We start from the raw sequence: 18,949 nt of genomic DNA, 5'->3' as shown, positions 1-18,949 counted from the left end.
TATCATTTTGATATCATTTTTCAAGATTTAAGACCTTCTCTTTGGGAATTTCATTTTTAAAAACAAGTTTATACACAAACTTTCCCAACTTGTTTTTAAATCCTTCAAAAATCACCCCATGTGACATACCTCGACTCCAAGCCTATATAAATAATCCGTAAGCTCCCACGTAAGCTCTTATGTGTTCTTAGAAGTGGTTCCAACTTCGGGTCCTTACCCTTCAAGTCTCAACTCCAACTCTTCAACTAAACATATTGCATTCATCCAAAAATCAATAATAATTTTGGATTTCTAACATGCACTTAACTTTCCTTAGTTGGAGTTGTTAAACTAATTCTTGTAATGATTTTTAACATATTTTGAGTATACTTATTATGTTGCGCAACATACTTAATCATGTCCCATAATTTTACTTAATTCCTTAAAGTAAGAAAATTTATATGTTTGTTGAAATACATCTTCTTATTTTCTATTATGGCCGATTTTTATAGATTTATAAGCGATGATTTTCTTAGTCTTAAAGATAAAATACCCATTTTGTAATGATCGTATTTTATAGAAGGATTCATGTAAAAAAAATGTTTTATATGAACAAGTTCTAACAAAAAGTAGTGGAAGAAAGAAATGAACATAACTTACTCTATACTTGATGAATTTCTTCAAGTTTAGTGTCTATGGAAAGCTCTTGAAATGAAGATTATTTTTATGGGAGATTTAAGTTTATAAACATAAATTTTCAGAAGTTTTAGATGGATTTTTGAAGAAGATTTGATGAGAAAATAAGGTGCTTTAGTAGTTAAAAGTTTGAAGGATTCTAGTGTTTGTTCATGGATGAACTTGAGAGTAATGTGCTGGGGTTTATGGCTGATTCATTATTCAGAAAATAGAGTGTTTTTGCTTCAAATATTTGCCTCTTGCATGCTTATAATGATGCACAAGCTTTGGGGTAGAACAAAAGGAATTTTGGATAGTGTGATTGGCTTAAGTGTGTAAGTGAACAAGGAGCTACTAAGGGGATTGGGGACAGCCATATTGGCTGCTATTTGGGGCTGATTTGCGGTGCTTTTGTCCTCAATTTAGTCTATTATGGTGTAAGAAAGGTTTATCTAAGATAGTTTAAAGTTTGGATAAAATTGTTATACGTGTAACAAGTTATGTAACTTGTATTTCATGTTTAAAAATCATTTGTATATGTGTATGAAATATTTAATTTACTTTCATCATGGTTAAATAACATGATTAGGTAATAATTAAAATTTTCTCAAACTGTTATGGGTAGTTGCTCAACTTTAAGTTTTACCTCCAAAGTTTACGTTACTTGTTACGATTCATAATCACGTTACGAATCAACAAGTTTATAATCATCGTAGAGATTTTTCAAATTACTACAATCACTAATTAAATTATAATTAGTAACGAATAAATATATAAAAAAGAATTAGGCACTAAAAACGACTAGTGAAATCTCATAATAATGCGACTGTTTCAGGCTACATCCACTATCTAGCCTAGGATTAATATTAATGTATTTAAAGGAAAAATACAAAACTTGAAGAAATTACAATGAAGAATTAGTTTAAGGGAAGAGATGAGCTAATTAAGGAGTATACATGAGCAAGGAAGGTAGTTTAGTATAATGAGACTTGGTGCCACATAACATAAGGTATATGTGAGTATATATAGGAAAATAAACAGTGAACAAATGGGACAACAACATAGATAAAATAGAAGCAACAAAAACTGCATGCAACAGAATCACACAGAGGCTGCCAGGGGCTGTTCTGATTTCCTTTTTGCTTGACTTTCCTTTTTCATGTGTCTCACGGTCTCCTATGCTTCTTACCTTAATCATAAGACTAATTTCTTGCACTTCAACCCTTTACATGTCAAGATTTCACTACCAATAGTACAATAAAGTACTATTGATTCCCACACAACCAATCACGAATATGTGATGTGTCCTCTTATAACTTCACTAACGCATTTGTTTAATTTTCTTAATTTTATTCTTGATTACTTGGTAAGCATAAGTCACCAATAATCCTAACATCTATAAAAATAACAAATAATTTTCGTTACATTTTTAGACGAATAATGTAAAAATAAATAAAAATTTAGTAATTTTGTTTAATTACTCAAATCTTTCTTCATTCACTATAATAATATCCTAACATTCTCTAATAACGTACGGAAGCAAAAAGCTTTCATCCAAAGTAATAAAAGTATATATTAAAAAAGACTAGAACAAATTAAGTCAAATTTGTTTAATGTGCAAAAATCATTAGTATACCTTTTGCTTTTCAAGGTGTTTACATTTCTAGCTTAACTTTATGGCTAGCTAATTTATTTATATATATATACCATGATGATAGAGCTAAACAATGATCACTTTCATCACTTCACATTTTCATGCAAAAGAGGAAATGAGAAAATTATTATCATCAAAAACTACCATATATTTCTTCCTACTTATTTCCATTACCTTTGAACTTATCAAAGGAAATGAAATTAACCATCTTTTTTCATTCAAAGCTTTACTAAAAGACCCAACTCATTCCCTTTCAAATTGGAATCATTCCCTTTCCATTTGTAATTGGAATGGAATTACTTGCTCACCCAAAAAACCCCATGTCATTAAAACAAACCTTTGTAGCAAAAACCTCTCTGGCCAGCTTTCTTATTCGTTGTTTCTCCTTCCTTTTGTTGTGTTTATTGATCTTTCTAAAAATCAACTTCATGGGAATATACCACAAAATCTAAGGTTGTTGAGTAATTTAAGGCATCTTGATCTTGGTGGAAATGGGTTTAGTGGGGTCATTCCTGAGGAGTTAACGTTATGCAAGAAGTTCGAAACCCTTGACCTTAGCCATAATCTACTTTCGGGCACTATCCCTTCGAGTTTGGGACAGATGCTGTAACACCCGAATTTCCGACCCCTTGTTTCCCCTGAATTTCCAACCCCTTAAACGAAATCAGAAATCGTGAAGGAAGGAAGGAAATTCGGGTGTTACAGATGCCCTTGTTGAAAAAATTAAACTTGTCGTATAACCAACTTTTTGGGGGTGTTACCCTTCACAATTAGGGCATTTCTAGCCAACAATTTGAGTGTCGTTGAAGGAAATGCTCTGTGTATTAGTGATCACCTATACCCTACAAGTGAGTTGCCACCATGCCCAAGTGTTAAGGAGTTTACTACCCCTTGGTGGGGCCAAATAGTATCTCTATTTGTTGTCATATTTGTTATTTTGGTCATTGTGGGTGTGCTCATCATCATGGAAGGCCGAGGCAAATATGCTAAGGCATACAAAGTGTACCCTCGTAATTGTACTAGCTAATTATATAGTAGGATAGTAAGGATCGATCGCAATGAAATTTAAGATTTCATTGATATATATATATATATATATATATATATATATATATATATATATATATATATATATATATATATATATATATATATATATATATATATATATATATATATATATATATATATATATATATATATATATATATATATATATATATATATATATATATATATATATATATATATATATATAAAGTAATTCCAAAATGGAAATTAATTTAAAAATTGTTATAAATTGAATTCACCTTATGAATTTATCTCTAATCATACTTCAAGTCTTTCTTTATTATTATAGTGATGAATGGGTGATGGATCTTAGTTTGATTTGATCCCCTTAATTTATGAGAAAGTCTTATATAGACTTGGTTTACTTGATTTGCCTTAAACCTTGATCCATCTTAGACCTAGTTTTAGACTTGCCTCAAACCCGACTTGAACCTATTCTATACCGAACTTAATTAAATACTTGATGTCTATGTATATGTTATTCACATGAATTACTTGATTTGTATATCTTATTCCACATAAATTTCTCCTCGGTCCTAAATTGATTAGAAAAAATAAGATAGAATTTGGTTAATTAGTTTTCCAATATAAATTAAAGAAGGCATTACCGCACATTTAAAATTAAATCTTAAACCTGTAAATTTTTTGTTAACATCTTCTCTTTTGAAAAACTGGCCCTTTTTATTCGGAGTAAGCTTCTAATCCAAGCTAATAATATTATTATTATTATTATTATTATTATTATTATTATTATTGTTATTATTATGGTTGTTGTTGTAGTAGTTAGAATGGAAGTAGCTAGAAAGCTTTTCATCCAAAGTTAATAAAAAAAAACATATGGAAGCTAATTATAAAAACTCAATTATTGTTTTTTCATTGTAAATCAATCATGCGTGTAAAATTTAGCGTTTTCCCTCCATGATCTTAGGAAAAAAAAGGAGGTTGTGTTCCCACTAAGTAAACAACAAAACATAAAATATACAAAAACAACGACCAAACAAATCAAATGAAGTCAAAAGAGTTTATTATATGCAAATTCCTAACAACATTATATTATTCTCTCCATCCTATGAGTTTATGAGCATTTTTATTTTTGTTGTCTTTTTTACTTAATTACAACAATTTTATTATGAATAATGTCCTCTTTACTTTCTTAAGTTTAATTTACACATTTTCTTTCCTTTTCTCTCACTTTTAATCATATATCCACACATCATACAATTATACCACAAACGTTCTGAAATACTGTAATTGCTACATAAGCAATAAAGATTTTTGGTACTATTTACCATTTAAGTTTCTTTTATTTATTCTAGCTAATGTGTATAAGAAAAAATATAGTTAAATAGGATCTTAATTGAAGCGTCAAATCCCCTATTTTCATAAAATTAACTTTTTTATAATTTTTAAATTTTAATTATACATAACTCTAAATATAAATAATCAAAATAACACATTAAAACATATAAAAAATTAAAATATAACAAAGAATAATGAAATTGTTGCAAACTTTTGGATAGAGGGAGTGTAATTAATTAAAAAATCTCTTGGCTACCTTGATGTCATGTTGGTCCAACTTCAATTATCTCATTTTGTTCATAAATTTCATTCCAATGCATTAGCATTGGGAGAGGTGATATTAGATGGTAATAGAAATTTGTAAACAAAAATTTTTTTTTATTAAAGTTTCATCACCACGGGAATAACATGAAACTTTTGATAAAATTTTGCGCTATAAATTATTCTCATTACTATTATTTAGTACCATTAACCAAACGGGTCCATATAACGTATCACATCGCTGTTGCCACAAATTACAATTTCTCAAAAAATACCATTTATTTCTTCCTTCTTATTTCTATTAAATTTTAACTTATCAAATCAAATGAAATAAACCATCTTTTATCCTTCAAAGCATCAATGAAAGACCCAACTCATTCCCTTTCCGATTGGAAGTATTCCCTTTCTATTTGTAATTGGAATGGAATTACCAATTAGTGGGTCCATACCTAAAACTAGTGGGTACCCTAGTTCAATATCAAAATCAAACATGACCAATTGATCTTCTTAAGGCGTTCATGGAATAAAATTAGTGGGTCCATACCTAAGAAGTTACCCTTATGCAAGAAGTTGGGTACCCTAGACCATAGCATAATCTACAATCTGACAGTATCCCTTAGCTAGGTTTAGGACAGATGTCCATGACTTCATGTTGAGCCAATTGGACTTATCGGAGAATGAACTCTCCGGCGAGATACCGATGAATTTAGGGGTAGAAAAGTAGTTGGTGGTGGTTAACATATTGTATAACTACCTTAGAGGGGTGTCGCCCTCCACAAGGGCATTTTTAAGTATTATTGTGAATGCAATTACAGGGAATGAGCTGTGTAGTAGGACTGATTCTACAAGTTAATTGCTACATTTTTTGCTAACATAAATTCTTGTGAGAGACAATCTTTAATTTGATTGATATATTATCATCTTTTATTTTAACTAACCTTTAATGAATTGAACTTAAGAGACATCTCTCAAATAGACAATCTCTCAAAATATCGACTATTTGGCTAAAAAAAACCCTTCAATCCGTGGTGGAGTTTAGCCATATCCCAATGTGTTATACTTATTATCCTTATTGTTGTGACATGTGGGTGTCATCATCTTCAGTAATTGTTGAAACAATTTTGATTTTCACAAATTCTCAAATGATAGACCATTTTTATTAGACTAAATTCTAATCAATGTATATTTACTGTTTTAAAGTGATCACTTTTAGTTTTAAAGTGATCACTTATAAAGTATAAATGATCACTTTAAAAAGTGATCAATACGAAAAATAAACTTATTATATGAGTTTGTCTCATGATGAGATAGTCTCATACAAGGCTTGCTGATTTGATTTTTATTATTGATGTTAGAAATTCAGCATATGCTTTCCGTAAACAAATATTTTTAATTGTGACGGTTTCACGGTGTGTTAGTTTTTATTGGATTGGTTCATTGTACATTTACTATATTAAAGTGATCACTCATAATAATATTAAAGTGATCACTTATAATAACATTAAAGTGATCACTTATAACAACATTAAAGTCATCACTTATAATTTTAAAGTGAACTTTTTATAGTTTTAGAGTGATGATTTATATTTTTAGAGTGATTACTTATATAATGTTAAAGTAATCAACTAAAGAAATTGGCTAATGTGAGACATCTAATACAATAATTGTTGGTCAGTATAAGTCTAATATAGATTTGGTCTATATTAATTTTATTGTGAATTCTTCTTTAAATTTTTAATACAGAAACTCATGCTCCCCATTCTCCACTCATTTGTCACACTAAGTAATACCCTCTTAAGTCAATTAGATGCACACCATTTTTGTGTCGATGTACAAGACCTATATGCTTTTTTATGAATAATGTGTTTATGAAATATTTATCTTGAATATTTTACATTTAAATTGAAGAACCTATTAGGGTATATTCTTTCACAAAAAAAATTTATTTTTTTAATGAGTCAGGAATTATTAAATAATAAAATTTTTATTTATATAGAAAGACTTAAATTAATGTGATTCGTTGTAAATTGCCACTTTTTCCCTTCACTATCTTCAATATTATTGTGTAATTTAATAAATGTTGTAGATTAAGTGATCAAAAAACAACCTCAAATTTAGTTGTCATGCATAAGTGTGGAAGAGTTATGTATTTTAATGGTTAACAACTCATTAGATGCGAAAAACCTGTCAATGTTATTTGTAAATAAGATTATATATGAAAACAAAGGGTCATCATAATCATAAGAATACAAAAAACTATATCTACAATGTCAAAATTTTAAGATTAGAGAGATACCCTAAGTAATTTTCCTAATAGTTGTTTCGTTAGTGGTATCAAATAGTGATAGTAAAAATAATTTATAATGTAAAATTTCACAAAAAACTTCATATCATTGCCATAGGATGAAAATTTGATCACAAAATTTTTTTTAACAAATTTCCGTTACCATCTGAATACCACCTTTTCCAATAATAATGCATTGGAATCATTTTCTGAAGAAAATGAAATAATTGAAATTAGACATACATGGCCATCAAGGTAGCCAAGAGATTTTTCAACTAAAATTACACTAATTTTCATTCTCATTACCACTGTTTGTTACTACCTACCAAACAAGACGTAAAAGTTTTGATACACATATTAAATATCATAACATCTTTATGTATTAAATTTTGTTGTTATTTATTCTTGTATTTGGCGTATTTCCTCAAATTTTCATCCATTTTTTTATTTATTCTTGTATTTGCGAGTCACAATATTTTCTCTGTTTCAAGTCCTTACTTTTGCACGTCGGGTAATATTTCAAGACCAGCTGGTACATCTTTAAAAAAGGAGCCTGAATGGAGAAATTTTGAGGACCAGTGCCAGACCCTGACCTAAAATAAAATTATAAATTTATATTTAATTTTAATAGAGTATTTGGTATTTAGCAATGAGAATTTGAGGATAAAAAGTTTAGAATTGGGATTGAAAATTAGAAATTGTTAAAATATAACTCAATCCATTGTTTGGTATGTTAATGGAATAATTTGAGAATTGTAATATATCTTGTTTGGTAAGTGAAAATGGGATTGAGAATAAAATGAAGTTTACTAATTTACCCTTTCTATCTTGTTTGGTTAGTGAAAATGGGAATAGTTTGAGTATAAGAATTGTAAAATCTAATGTTTGGTTTGTAAAATACCAACTACAAGAGTATGAATGTCTTTTAACATTCTTCCCCCAATTCCCTCCCATTTAATACTAAACCCCCTCTGTTAATAGATTGTTGGGAATTGATTGAGATTTTATCTTATTTTCAATCTTAATTTTAATGTCATTCCCATGAACTAAACATGTGATATTTACCTTTGGGGAATTTTAATCCCATTCTCACCCTCTAATTTCTCCTACCAAACACACCTTAATATTATATTTGGATAGCAAATTAGAAGAGAAAAGAAAGATTGTAAACGGGAAGGAAGGGGGAAGAAAGGGATAACACTCTATTATTTGTATAGGAACAAAAGGGAGGGGAAAGAAAGAAATTTCATTTTCCTTTCAAATCTTTCCTCTAATTAAGAGATTTGGATGTTAACAAAATGAAGGGAGTTAATCCCACCAAATTCCTTCCCTCCAAACAGCTAGTCTCTTGGAGAATGTCTCTTTGAAAGACGTATCTCAAGCCCAGCCCATTAAAGATTAATGTCTACTTACCGTATTCTTATTGCCTACATACATTATCCTTAATGCTAACTTACTGTATCTTTAATGATTACTTTTAATATTTTAAATGTTTACTTACGTCATTCTTAATACTTATTTATAATATTTTTTTAAAAAAATGAGCGGGCTCAATTGGAGATGGTCTCTCAAAAAGACCGTCTCTCACAATAATTTGTGCCCTTCAAATCCTCTTCTTTTCTTTTTGCTATCCAAACAAGGGGATCTCCATCCCTCCAAATCATTTCCTTTCTTTTTCCTCCATTTATCTCAATCCAAACAAGGCTTAAGTATCCAAAATTTAGATTCTGATATGAATGCTTATTACTCTTAAATTTTTGAGACACCGGCTTGGAGCTGAATTCATAGTGTTCAATTAGACTAAACTCGAACCATTAGGGTTCAAAAAATTAGAATCTTATCCTTTAAATAGTGTAGAATCCAATTCCATTGAACACTTGCTCATTTGTACTTATATATGATACCACTTTAACTACAAATGATATACACTACCTTGTGCTCTTGAATTTGCATCAATTGCAAATAGCGGTATTATTGAGGGAATACGAAACTTTAATAATAAATAAAGAGAAAGTAAATTGAAAAATGTGATTAAGATTAAAAAAATATATATATATATGGTCTTTTTTTAAACAAGCTATGATCACTTAACAACAACAAAGTAAATCCTCCTTTAAAAGAATACTCCCCTATTTGGTGGTGCTCCCTTCTCACTCTCTCTAGAGTTTCATTTAGACGTTGATAAATTACAAGTGCACACATTTCACCACTCATTTTTATCATGCTTCAAGATGCATTCTTAAAATTATAGTGATCCAGTTACTCAATATTCACTTCTTAATCACTCAAACAAGATCGGTGCTTAAGCATTAAAAAGCGACGTTCTTGCATATCAAATAAACTCGATTGATAACCAGGTCCGGCAATTCAAGCTAGGTCGGCTACATAGGAGGTAGGCAAATGTATTTGTTCACCTATCAACCAACTAAAATAATTGAAGACAAGATTTGCACTATCGGCCCGTTTGGTAACTGCTACTAAATGCTGGTAATGGTATTTAAAATATCTCTTAAAAATTTTAATGACCATACATATTCTCCTTTAACAATTTTATTTTCTTCACAAAATTCATTCCAATGCATTATCAATTTTTTTTTTTTTGAATAATACATGATTCATTAATAAAGAGTCATACGACATCTACATCAGAGATAAAAATTAGCAAGTACATAACAACTGTAATCAAAGATAATTCAAAATTAACAAAACTACGATCGTCATATATGAGATCTGACAATTTTGAATATCCTCTTCCACATCGTTGTTTGACAAAGCCTTCTACAAGGGGGTCTTTCGATTTGTTGTAGTCTTGAGATAGAATTAAATTTGATGTAGTTTATGTTAATTGCAATTTTAGTGTATGTTGCATTATCGTATTAATCTCTACCAACAAATTAATTACAAACCAAACTTCATGACTCCAAACTCTCACGAAAAAAGATCAAAACTCAATATATTGGTAGAATCAGCCCAATGAATGAATAGAACAACTCTCCTGTAGGGAGGGGATAAATATTTATTCTAATCATACTTAAAAAGCTTAAAACGGATAAATTTAAGGGCTTACCATCTACCAAAAGGTTGATAATAACCCCAAATCAAATATGAAGATTTAAGGTTTTTTTGAGAGAAAAGGAGAGGGAGGCGTTTTTTATACATTACCATTTAAACATGTGATATTAGATGGTAATAAAAAATTGTGAAAAAAAAAACTTTTTATATCAATCTTTCATTACTACTAATTAGTACCATTAACCAAACAGACTGTAAGCTGATTAAAATTCTATCCAACAAACAGCCATAGAAGTAATGAAATTGAAAAACATTAAACAGAGACCAAAAATAGCGTACCAAAAGAACATGATATCATAAATTGGGGGGTCAAAAGTGTAGAAGTATCTCCAAAACATGATTTAGGGCACAGCTCAAAATCAGCCATTCTAATGGTATACAACCCCCTTCATGTCTTCCTTAAAAGGCATTCCTAAGTGAAATTTAAAAAATAAAAAAAATAAAATAAAATCCTAACCTATCTAAACTGTTGATTTATCCCTGAAACTAACCACCTGAACAGAATTTTCATACAAATGACCAATTGATGAACATAAAACACATGCATTGTGCATCCTCGGCTTCATTGAACACCTTCCAAGCGACTGCTCGTTCATACGAAATCGGCCTTCCCATGCTCGATATGCAAATACCTCCTTGTAGGCAAATGAAGCCCTACGAATAGTACAAGAAAGCAAATGATAAATCAAAACCATTTACGTTGGTTTAGCCATCCGCAAAGACCGAATATTACACTATCAGAATAGAGGTTAACCAAAAATTAGGTGAATTATAATAAGAGTGAATAACGACAAGAATTACAACTTGCAAATTCATACGACAAGATATACGTATGTATTTTTCTTGGTTGTAGTTTAGTATTCGATAGAGTCAAATCATAAATAATAACAAATACTAATAAAAATGTTAGAAAATGACAAATGTCATTTTTTAAGAGCCTTAATAAATTGAATTATTTTAGTGGATGATAATATTTATATGATATCTTTTGTTTAAAATTGAAATTAAATTAGATAAAGTATTTGTATGATTTATTATTTTAAGTAAAGTATTATAGTAATTCTAATTATTTAACTTAGAATGTTCAATTTATTATAGTAATTATTTTAAGTAAAGTATTATAGTATGTTGAATTGAATGAAAAAAAGTTATGTATTCAGTAAATATTCTTAAAACAAAAGTCAGTAATTTTTTTTAATTTAAATAAACCATGTATTCGGTAAATTTGATAGCGATAATATATGCTTACATTATTATTTGAAATTATTTTTCATATATTTCCGTACTAACAATTTCGTGCATTGCACGAGTTCTTGTGAACGAGATTTCTCACGATATTTTATTTTTAGTCATATAGTCGGCCCCATACTTTAGGAATATGACTTCAGCATTGTTGGCATTGTTATGCTAGAGAAAACGAGAAGACAGACGAGTTTGCATATACAATATACATATAAGCATTTGCTTACCTGCTGCATTATCTGAGGCAGCTCGGTGAAGAGCGTTTTCCGGCCTTGTTCATCAAAAATCTTCTCTAATGTAATATCTTGCAGCGCAATGAGGGTAGTCTCTATCATGTCGAGTCCTGCTTGATTCGCAAATGTGAACACTGGCAGTGCCTGCATAACATGAATTCAACAAAGGAAATTACTTGAACGCGTTCATCAACATTTAATTATGCATGAACTCATTCCGGAGCTAAGAAATGAACTACGATTTTCATCAAGCAGCAAGATGATACCTTCAACGAGCAGCACAAAATGGCGTCCGAATGGTGCCACAAACTTTTAAGTACAGAATCTCCACCTTCGTTATTGGGTTTAAGCAATTTGACGCCTAAATAGAACCTACAAAGGAGGATGGTTTGATATAAATTAATACGTCAGACAATTCATGCCAATTGCCAGCAATATGTAAACAAGGTTAATTTCTAACTCGCGTTATGTTCAAAGGCACTGTCACATAATTCACTAATCTCCTTGCAGATCGCAAATCAAAAAAAACGAATTATGGTCGGTTTCAGGTATTTTAGGGTCATTTTGAGCGAATTGTGAATTATAAAAGAAAATTAAGTGGTGAATTATGTTACATTGTTCTTAGCTATATAAACAGAAATAAATGGCGCGGAAGGTTTAAGAGGAAAACCTGTAGCTTTGACAAATCCAACGAGCAAGCATTTGTGCTTCAGGGGTCCCAGGCGATAAAGGAAAACCGTTCAGGGAACCAAAACGAGAAGGGGATAGCGCAGACGCAACCCTTTGGACAGATGATATTATACTCCTAACATATTGTCGTGCCATGGAAGCAACACTCTCTTGTAGGTGTATCTCAAAAGCAAACTGAAAAGCTATAGTCATTACGGATTTCCCACTGCCTGACCCGTTATTATCACCTAGTGCTTTGTTTCCGGTTGAACCAACCTCAAGGGCAGATGTAAGGTCGAGAGTGCACTTTGGACTTGAAACGTCCTGCACCGCATCATTGATTTCAAGTCAATAATTTATGCAAAAGAAACAACGATAAAAAATATAACTTTGAAGGCAAAAACAATGGAGAAAGTAAAAGGTCACCTTTGAAGAGTCAATGGGAATGATTCTGAAACCAGAAGGAAGAAGAGGAGCATCGTCAGAGAATGATGCATCTATTGGAGCAAATATCAGTTCTGCGCATGCGCCTACAGCATTTTCATCTACTCCACTACAAAGCTGAGAAATCAAAGAAAACCAGTGGTTAGTGCAATTTGAGTGCATCATCATCATCATCAACCCAATATCCTGCTCGAAAACAGGGTTTGGATGATGGAAGGTAACGAACAATCCATACCCGTACTCCCTTCAAACAGAGGACTAGAGGAATGCGATTTTACACCCAAAAAGTGAGAGCAATTCGAGTGCGAGTCTAAAACATAGCAAAATTCGAAAACAAATGCCCGAAGTTTTTTGTTTACATTCTTTCTTTGATCACATATTATATTAATTGGGAAAATAGCAGTATGCTTACTTGAAGTAGAAATATGTCTCCCGGCATGAACATGTCTTCCCGATAATGGCCAAGATTTTCTAGCCGAACAACTTCCATGAACTGTTAAAAGGAATTATTGTTAGTAACTCTATATCATCTTTAGATTGAAATAATATCCACAACACACAAGACTTGATGAAATAATAGGATGTGATTGCTTGCCTCTTCGTTTTCAATTGTGTGCGCTAGAGGAAGTATGACCTGACCCCCAACACAACCAGTACGAGCGACTGGAATGGCACAAGGAGCAGCCTTGACAGCTGCTGCAGCATAAGCATCAATGCCGCTGTCAGCCCATTCTGATCGATGTTCTCGTAAGAACCGTAGGAGCACTGCTGGAGGTACATTCTGCAAAATAACAATTTAGGACAAAATTAGTTCCACATTGTGGGGAACAAAGGTGATCCACACATTAAGGAAACAAATAGTAGAAACAAAAGAATTCTAACAAAAATAATCCATCTCAATTTAGACAACTGAAACTAGTATTTTGATTTTGAACGATGATCAATCAAACAAACAAGTAAAATTCTTGGGATGTAACCTATGTTACTCGAACTCTTCATTTTGTTTCATGTACCCGGGTTCAATCCTTGATGCTCGGACATTTGTATGGCATTAGACACTTCATTTTACGCGTAAAACTGAATATTTAGATGTATCCGACACTTGGATACGTACCAGTATCCTACATCAGTACCCGAGTCCAAGTAACATAGGATGTAACCAGTTCTCAAATTAACCAAAAATACAAAAATATCATAATGTTGTGTTCTAAGCTCGTGTAGCTTATTGTACTTGATTCACTTCCTTCAATTTAACAATCAAAAAGTTTTTGTTCACCCACCTGTAAGAGCATGGAAGCTCGAGCACATAGCATAGCAGTACCCACAGATGGAAATTCATTATTGTAGAATTGATTCACACCCATCATTTTGCTAGGGGAAGAATTAACAAGGAGTGTCACATCATCAATCCCGTCACCGTCCATCATAGACCATCCGTCGTCCATAAATCCATTCACAGCTTCGTTAAAACCCCTGTGCAGCAATATCATTGAACTAAACGTATTAGATTTCAGTTCAGCCCGGTATACCAATATAGTCACAGATATCAGGAACTTACTTGCTCAACCTCTGGCTGAAACCACGTAAAGCTGCAGGACGTCTACCAAAGCCAGCAACATTCGGTTGAGACATCTCCTGAGAAATCTGCCTTAATTGCCTTAAAGCCTGAAAAACAAGCAGATACGAGTATGAGATGATCTCATCCCAGAAATTCCATCGAATTCTCATCAGAGATGATGAACAATGATCTTACAGCCATAGTTGTTCTTTGAGCGAGCAAAGTCGATGACTCGTAAAGTGGGCGCAAAACTTCAGGTACCCTCCATGGCTATAGTTCGTCGACAATCAACGAGTTAGATAAATATTTCGTTTTATGACGCAGATAAATCATGCACAATGTATAGGATTCACGTACCTCAAGGTCCATATGATCAACGATGTGAATTATAGACCCACCCCCTTCACAGGGTCTAATAAAATACCCACTAGGCAAAATTTCCGCTCTCACAAAATGTTGTACTGATGGTATACTTGGACCGTTCTGAGTGTTGTTTAGTGATCTCTCGCAGATCTAACAAAAACGAAAATTTCTTCTGAGATGAATTGAAAACGCAAGATATCCATGAAATCATGCTTCGCAATTGTTATTCCATCGGGTCCAAATTGCTTACCACGACACTTCCATCTTCTAAAAGAGATGTGTAGCGCATCAACCAGAAATCACGTGCTGGGGCCAAAGTTGTAAGTGCATAGAGCTTCAGAAACACAAAAGCAAACTTTAGAATCATAATCATTATTAGAGATTGAGCCCCGAATAAAATCCTGGAACAAGTTTCTCGGAGTTTACCTGCAAATACAGTAGTTCTATGGTTCCCCCATTTGCAGTCGACATCACATTCATCACATCCACAGCTCGGCAATCACGATACCATGAAAGCCGATCTTTAAGAATTTCGGCAACTCTTGTGGGTTCTAGACTCACAAGGCCGCATGCACGAGCTGCAACTCCAGTGCATCCATGAGAAATGGCAATGATTCCAATGGAATCCGGACCAGGCTGTCAAAGAACAAAAAACTTATGTATTAATAAAACCCACTTATACCCATCTTACAAAAATCCAAAATTCTAAAGACCGAAATCACCCAGCCTCGCGGGTAATTTATTTATCAGGGTTTGGTGGGTATTTAAGAACATAAGATCTACTTCTTTTGTAAAACACATCGGTTCAATATGGTTTCTAATTAGTTAGAAAAGGATATAGAAAATTTGAAAAGAATAAAGAACACTGTATTATTCACCTTCATCCCGGGCATTTGGATCCACTCGACAGCGGTTCCAGTAGCCTTCGATAGAAACTCTGTTAAAGTCTCCTCTGCAATAGACACGAGTCTAAAACAAACATAAAAGGTAAGAAACAGTTGTAAAAACCTAAAGCAAATAGCACAAAATTGATCAAAAACCGAAACAAAGTAGAAATCCCAATTACCCTGCAGGGCTAGCGTCTTTTGGAGGACGCTGAGAGGTTGCTTGTTGCTGGCCGCTTGTCACCACTGACTCACAACTGGTATCTGTAGTGGCTAGCGTTGCCGCCTGCATATAAGTAACAAAGCCTTAATACTAGATCAGCAATTCATGTAACTAAAAACTAAAACCAAACTAAATAATGGGCTAACTAAAAAACTGAATCAACATTTCAAGTAAAAACACGATCGAATAAACCAAAATAGATAACTAGAAAAATCGGAGAATAAAAGATGATTGTTCTTACATTTTGAGTCTGTTGGCGAAAATAACTATTTTCATAAACCAACTGACCCACTTGCTTTTGCAACCTATCGTTCTCCTCCATTAACAGCTTGTTCATTGCTGTCAATTTCCGATTCACCGCCAGCAATCTTGATGACTCATTTCTCTGCTTCTCCCTACATCTGAACATCCCCGAACAACCAAAAATGTTAATAAATCATCGTAAGACTTAAGGAAACAACGATAAGTAACAAAGCAGATGAACAAACATCATACCTTCGGTTTTGAAACCAAACTTTAATTTGTTTGGGCTCGATGTTGGAGAGAATAGGGCATTCCCGAATAAGCTGTTGGCGACGAAGAGAGCTGGGTTTGGGACATTCATGGTAAAGCCTCTCGAGGGCTTCAACCTGCTCAGGCGTATACCGGACATACTTTCCGGCATCGGCCCCCATTTTGTTCGCATCCCTGCAGGCCGAGCTCACAGCCATCATCCCTTAAGATTTATATAACTCACTTCAATCTTGAAATCCCTATAGATAAAGAATATAGTCCAACCAAAAAACTTGTCACTTAAAATATAATGCTAGAATTTCTACCCCACTACAAACAAACAAAAACTAAGAGTTAATACAAACATCTTAAATGGAAAAAGGGTTACTTAGATTATGCCAAACCCACAATAATTATCCCATAAGATTCATTTTTATCACCATAATCATAAGTTAAAAAGAGAATCGGTCTTGTTTCAGTAGAGGGTATACCCCATTTCCCAGGTAAAGGTCCTAGATTCGATTCTCATTGCTCTTCCCCTAACCCTTCTCTTCCCTCGGCCCGCCCTATACTCAAAAAAAAATGTAAATCCAGACTATAAAGAAAATCACCTAAAAGCTTCAATTTCTACAGCATACATAGAGTATCTAGTGAAGATATGACATCAACAAGTATTTCAACTGAGTTTTTGTATAAGTGAATCAGAATCATCAAAGCATTCAATGTTGAACACCAGTCAAAGAGGAAAAGAAAAGGCAAAGAAAGAAAGAAACATCCCAAATTCCTAAACCTAAATAGTTGTTCCATTTTTTGAAAACTCCCATAAAAAGGATTGAGATTTGAGAATTTTGAAGAACCTAGAAGGTTTATTTTCTTCTTTTTCTTTATTCTAATAATTCTTCTTTTTCTTTATTCTAATAATTCTAACTGGCATATTCAAATGAATTGGCAATAAATTCTTCTAAAGTTGTAGAATCTTGTAATCTCTCATTATCTAAGAGTGAATTTCACACCTCTAAGAACCTTAAATATATGGGAACAAAGCCACATACTTTTCATATCTCCAGCTAACAGTAATACCAGAACAACTCAAATAGAATCTAAAGATCTAAAATTTGGATAAACAAACAATAAAATATTTTTTTTCATATTAAGATTAAAAGTTTTTACTAAATGAAATGCATCTAGTAACTTAAAGATCCAAACTTTTTCAACAAGAGATGTTACTTCTACATATCCAAATCAAAATTACAATCCATGATTTCTTTTTACCTCAAAAATTTCAATCAATATCTAGATAAACAAACATTAAATTTTTCCCATACTCATTCTCTTTCCATTTCAAAAAAAATACATGAAAAACAGGTAGAACCCATAAATAATTTGTGATAAAGATCCAAACTTCTTCAACTAGAGAAGTGAATTCTACATATCCAAATTAAAATCCATGGTTTCTTTTACCTAAAAGAACTTCAATATTAGGATATAAAAAAACAATTAAAATAACTTTTTTCAAATCAAGATTGAAACTTTTTGCTCAATGAAATGCATCTAGTAACTTATTAACTTCTATTCTTTCTCATTCCATAACAAAAGGTTTTGCATGAAAAAATAAGAAAGAGCCCATGAATAATTTTTGATAAAGATCCAAACTTTTAAACAAGAGAAGTTAATTATACATATCCAAGTTGAGGTTATAAATCATGGTTTCTTTTTACCTCAAAGAACTTCAATATTTAGATAAACAAACAAAAAAATACTTTTTTCATACAAAGACTAAAACTTTTTTCCCAATGAAATCCATCTAGTAATTTCATTAACTTATGTTCTTTCTCATTCCACTTAAAAAAGTGTTACATGAACAAATTAGGAAGAACCCATAAGTAATTTGTGATAAAGATACAAACTTTTTCAACAAGAGAGGTTTATTCTAAAGAATTTTACCTCAAAGGAGTTCAATGCCTTGACCATTGCTGTGCCACAAAGCGATTTGGAAGTAATTGAAGAAGTTGAACAGAAAATGAAATAAAATGAGTAGGGTGTAGAGTGTAGTTATGGAGTACTAGTATTGTTTTATATGGGGAATGGGGAGTTGCTTCGTATAGAAAATGGGAAGAAGAGAAAGGGGTCATGAAATACCGGGTTAAATGAGAACTTTTCTTTATGATTTTATTTTTAACGCAAATTCTCAAACACAAATTATAGCGACAAACTGTCTTTTTTAAGAGACGCATTATATATATATATATATATATATATATATATATATATATATATATATATATATATATATATATATATATATATATACTTCCTCCGTTCCTTAATACTTGCTACATATTCCATTTTGGGAAATTTCACAATACTTGCTACATTTCCATTTTTGGTAATAAATCAATCATTTAAAATTCTACCTACCCCTACTTTTATCCTACTCTATACCTCTCTAACTTTTTTACCTACCATTATTTAATCTTTATTTATTTCCAATTAAAATTAATTTTCCCTCCATATTTATTATTCTCATTAAAAACTCAACTAATCTC

General features: G+C 31.9%; 2 protein-coding genes across 2 annotated transcripts; one reads left to right on the top strand and one right to left on the bottom strand.

Annotated features, from left to right (window-relative positions):
• Positions 1-2,381: 2,381 nt before the first annotated feature.
• LOC130802514 (probable LRR receptor-like serine/threonine-protein kinase IRK) lies at positions 2,382-3,335 on the top strand. The gene is made up of 2 exons (XM_057666529.1): positions 2,382-2,914; positions 3,083-3,335. Exons 1-2 carry the CDS (start codon positions 2,382-2,384, stop codon positions 3,333-3,335), a joined length of 786 nt encoding a protein of 261 aa, XP_057522512.1.
• A 7,231-nt stretch (positions 3,336-10,566) lies between these two features.
• Positions 10,567-18,608, bottom strand: LOC130802888 (homeobox-leucine zipper protein ATHB-15-like). Its single transcript, XM_057666993.1, has 18 exons — positions 18,348-18,608; positions 16,407-16,663; positions 16,153-16,312; positions 15,871-15,974; positions 15,683-15,773; positions 15,231-15,440; positions 15,055-15,138; positions 14,799-14,954; positions 14,637-14,711; positions 14,442-14,548; positions 14,164-14,356; positions 13,479-13,664; positions 13,296-13,376; positions 12,866-13,000; positions 12,441-12,763; positions 12,037-12,142; positions 11,765-11,914; positions 10,567-10,949 (listed from the first exon to the last, which is right to left on the bottom strand). The coding sequence occupies exons 2-18, from the start codon at positions 16,622-16,624 to the stop codon at positions 10,803-10,805; spliced, it is 2,526 nt and encodes an 841-aa protein (XP_057522976.1). The 5' UTR covers positions 16,625-16,663; positions 18,348-18,608; the 3' UTR covers positions 10,567-10,802.
• Between the last annotated feature and the right edge of the window lie 341 nt (positions 18,609-18,949).

Source organism: Amaranthus tricolor, chromosome 16, assembly GCF_026212465.1.
Source record: "Amaranthus tricolor cultivar Red isolate AtriRed21 chromosome 16, ASM2621246v1, whole genome shotgun sequence".
In the NCBI taxonomy this organism is placed as follows: Eukaryota; Viridiplantae; Streptophyta; class Magnoliopsida; order Caryophyllales; family Amaranthaceae; genus Amaranthus; species Amaranthus tricolor.
This window is presented reverse-complemented; position numbering and strand designations above follow the sequence as displayed.

Bases quoted from the DNA above. Each gene is read 5' to 3' on its own strand.
- LOC130802514 (XM_057666529.1), top strand. From the start codon at position 2,382: ATGATCACTTTCATCACTTCACATTTTCATGCAAAAGAGGAAATGAGA. The intron at 2,915-3,082 runs GTAACACCCGAA...CTTCACAATTAG, and splicing joins TCGAGTTTGGGACAGATGCT to GGCATTTCTAGCCAACAATT.
- LOC130802888 (XM_057666993.1), bottom strand. From the start codon at position 16,624: ATGATGGCTGTGAGCTCGGCCTGCAGGGATGCGAACAAAATGGGGGCC. The intron at 16,313-16,406 runs GTATGATGTTTG...GGGGATGTTCAG, and splicing joins GTTTGGTTTCAAAACCGAAG to ATGTAGGGAGAAGCAGAGAA. The intron at 15,441-15,682 runs GTGAATAATACA...GTTCTTTGACAG, and splicing joins TCCAAATGCCCGGGATGAAG to CCTGGTCCGGATTCCATTGG.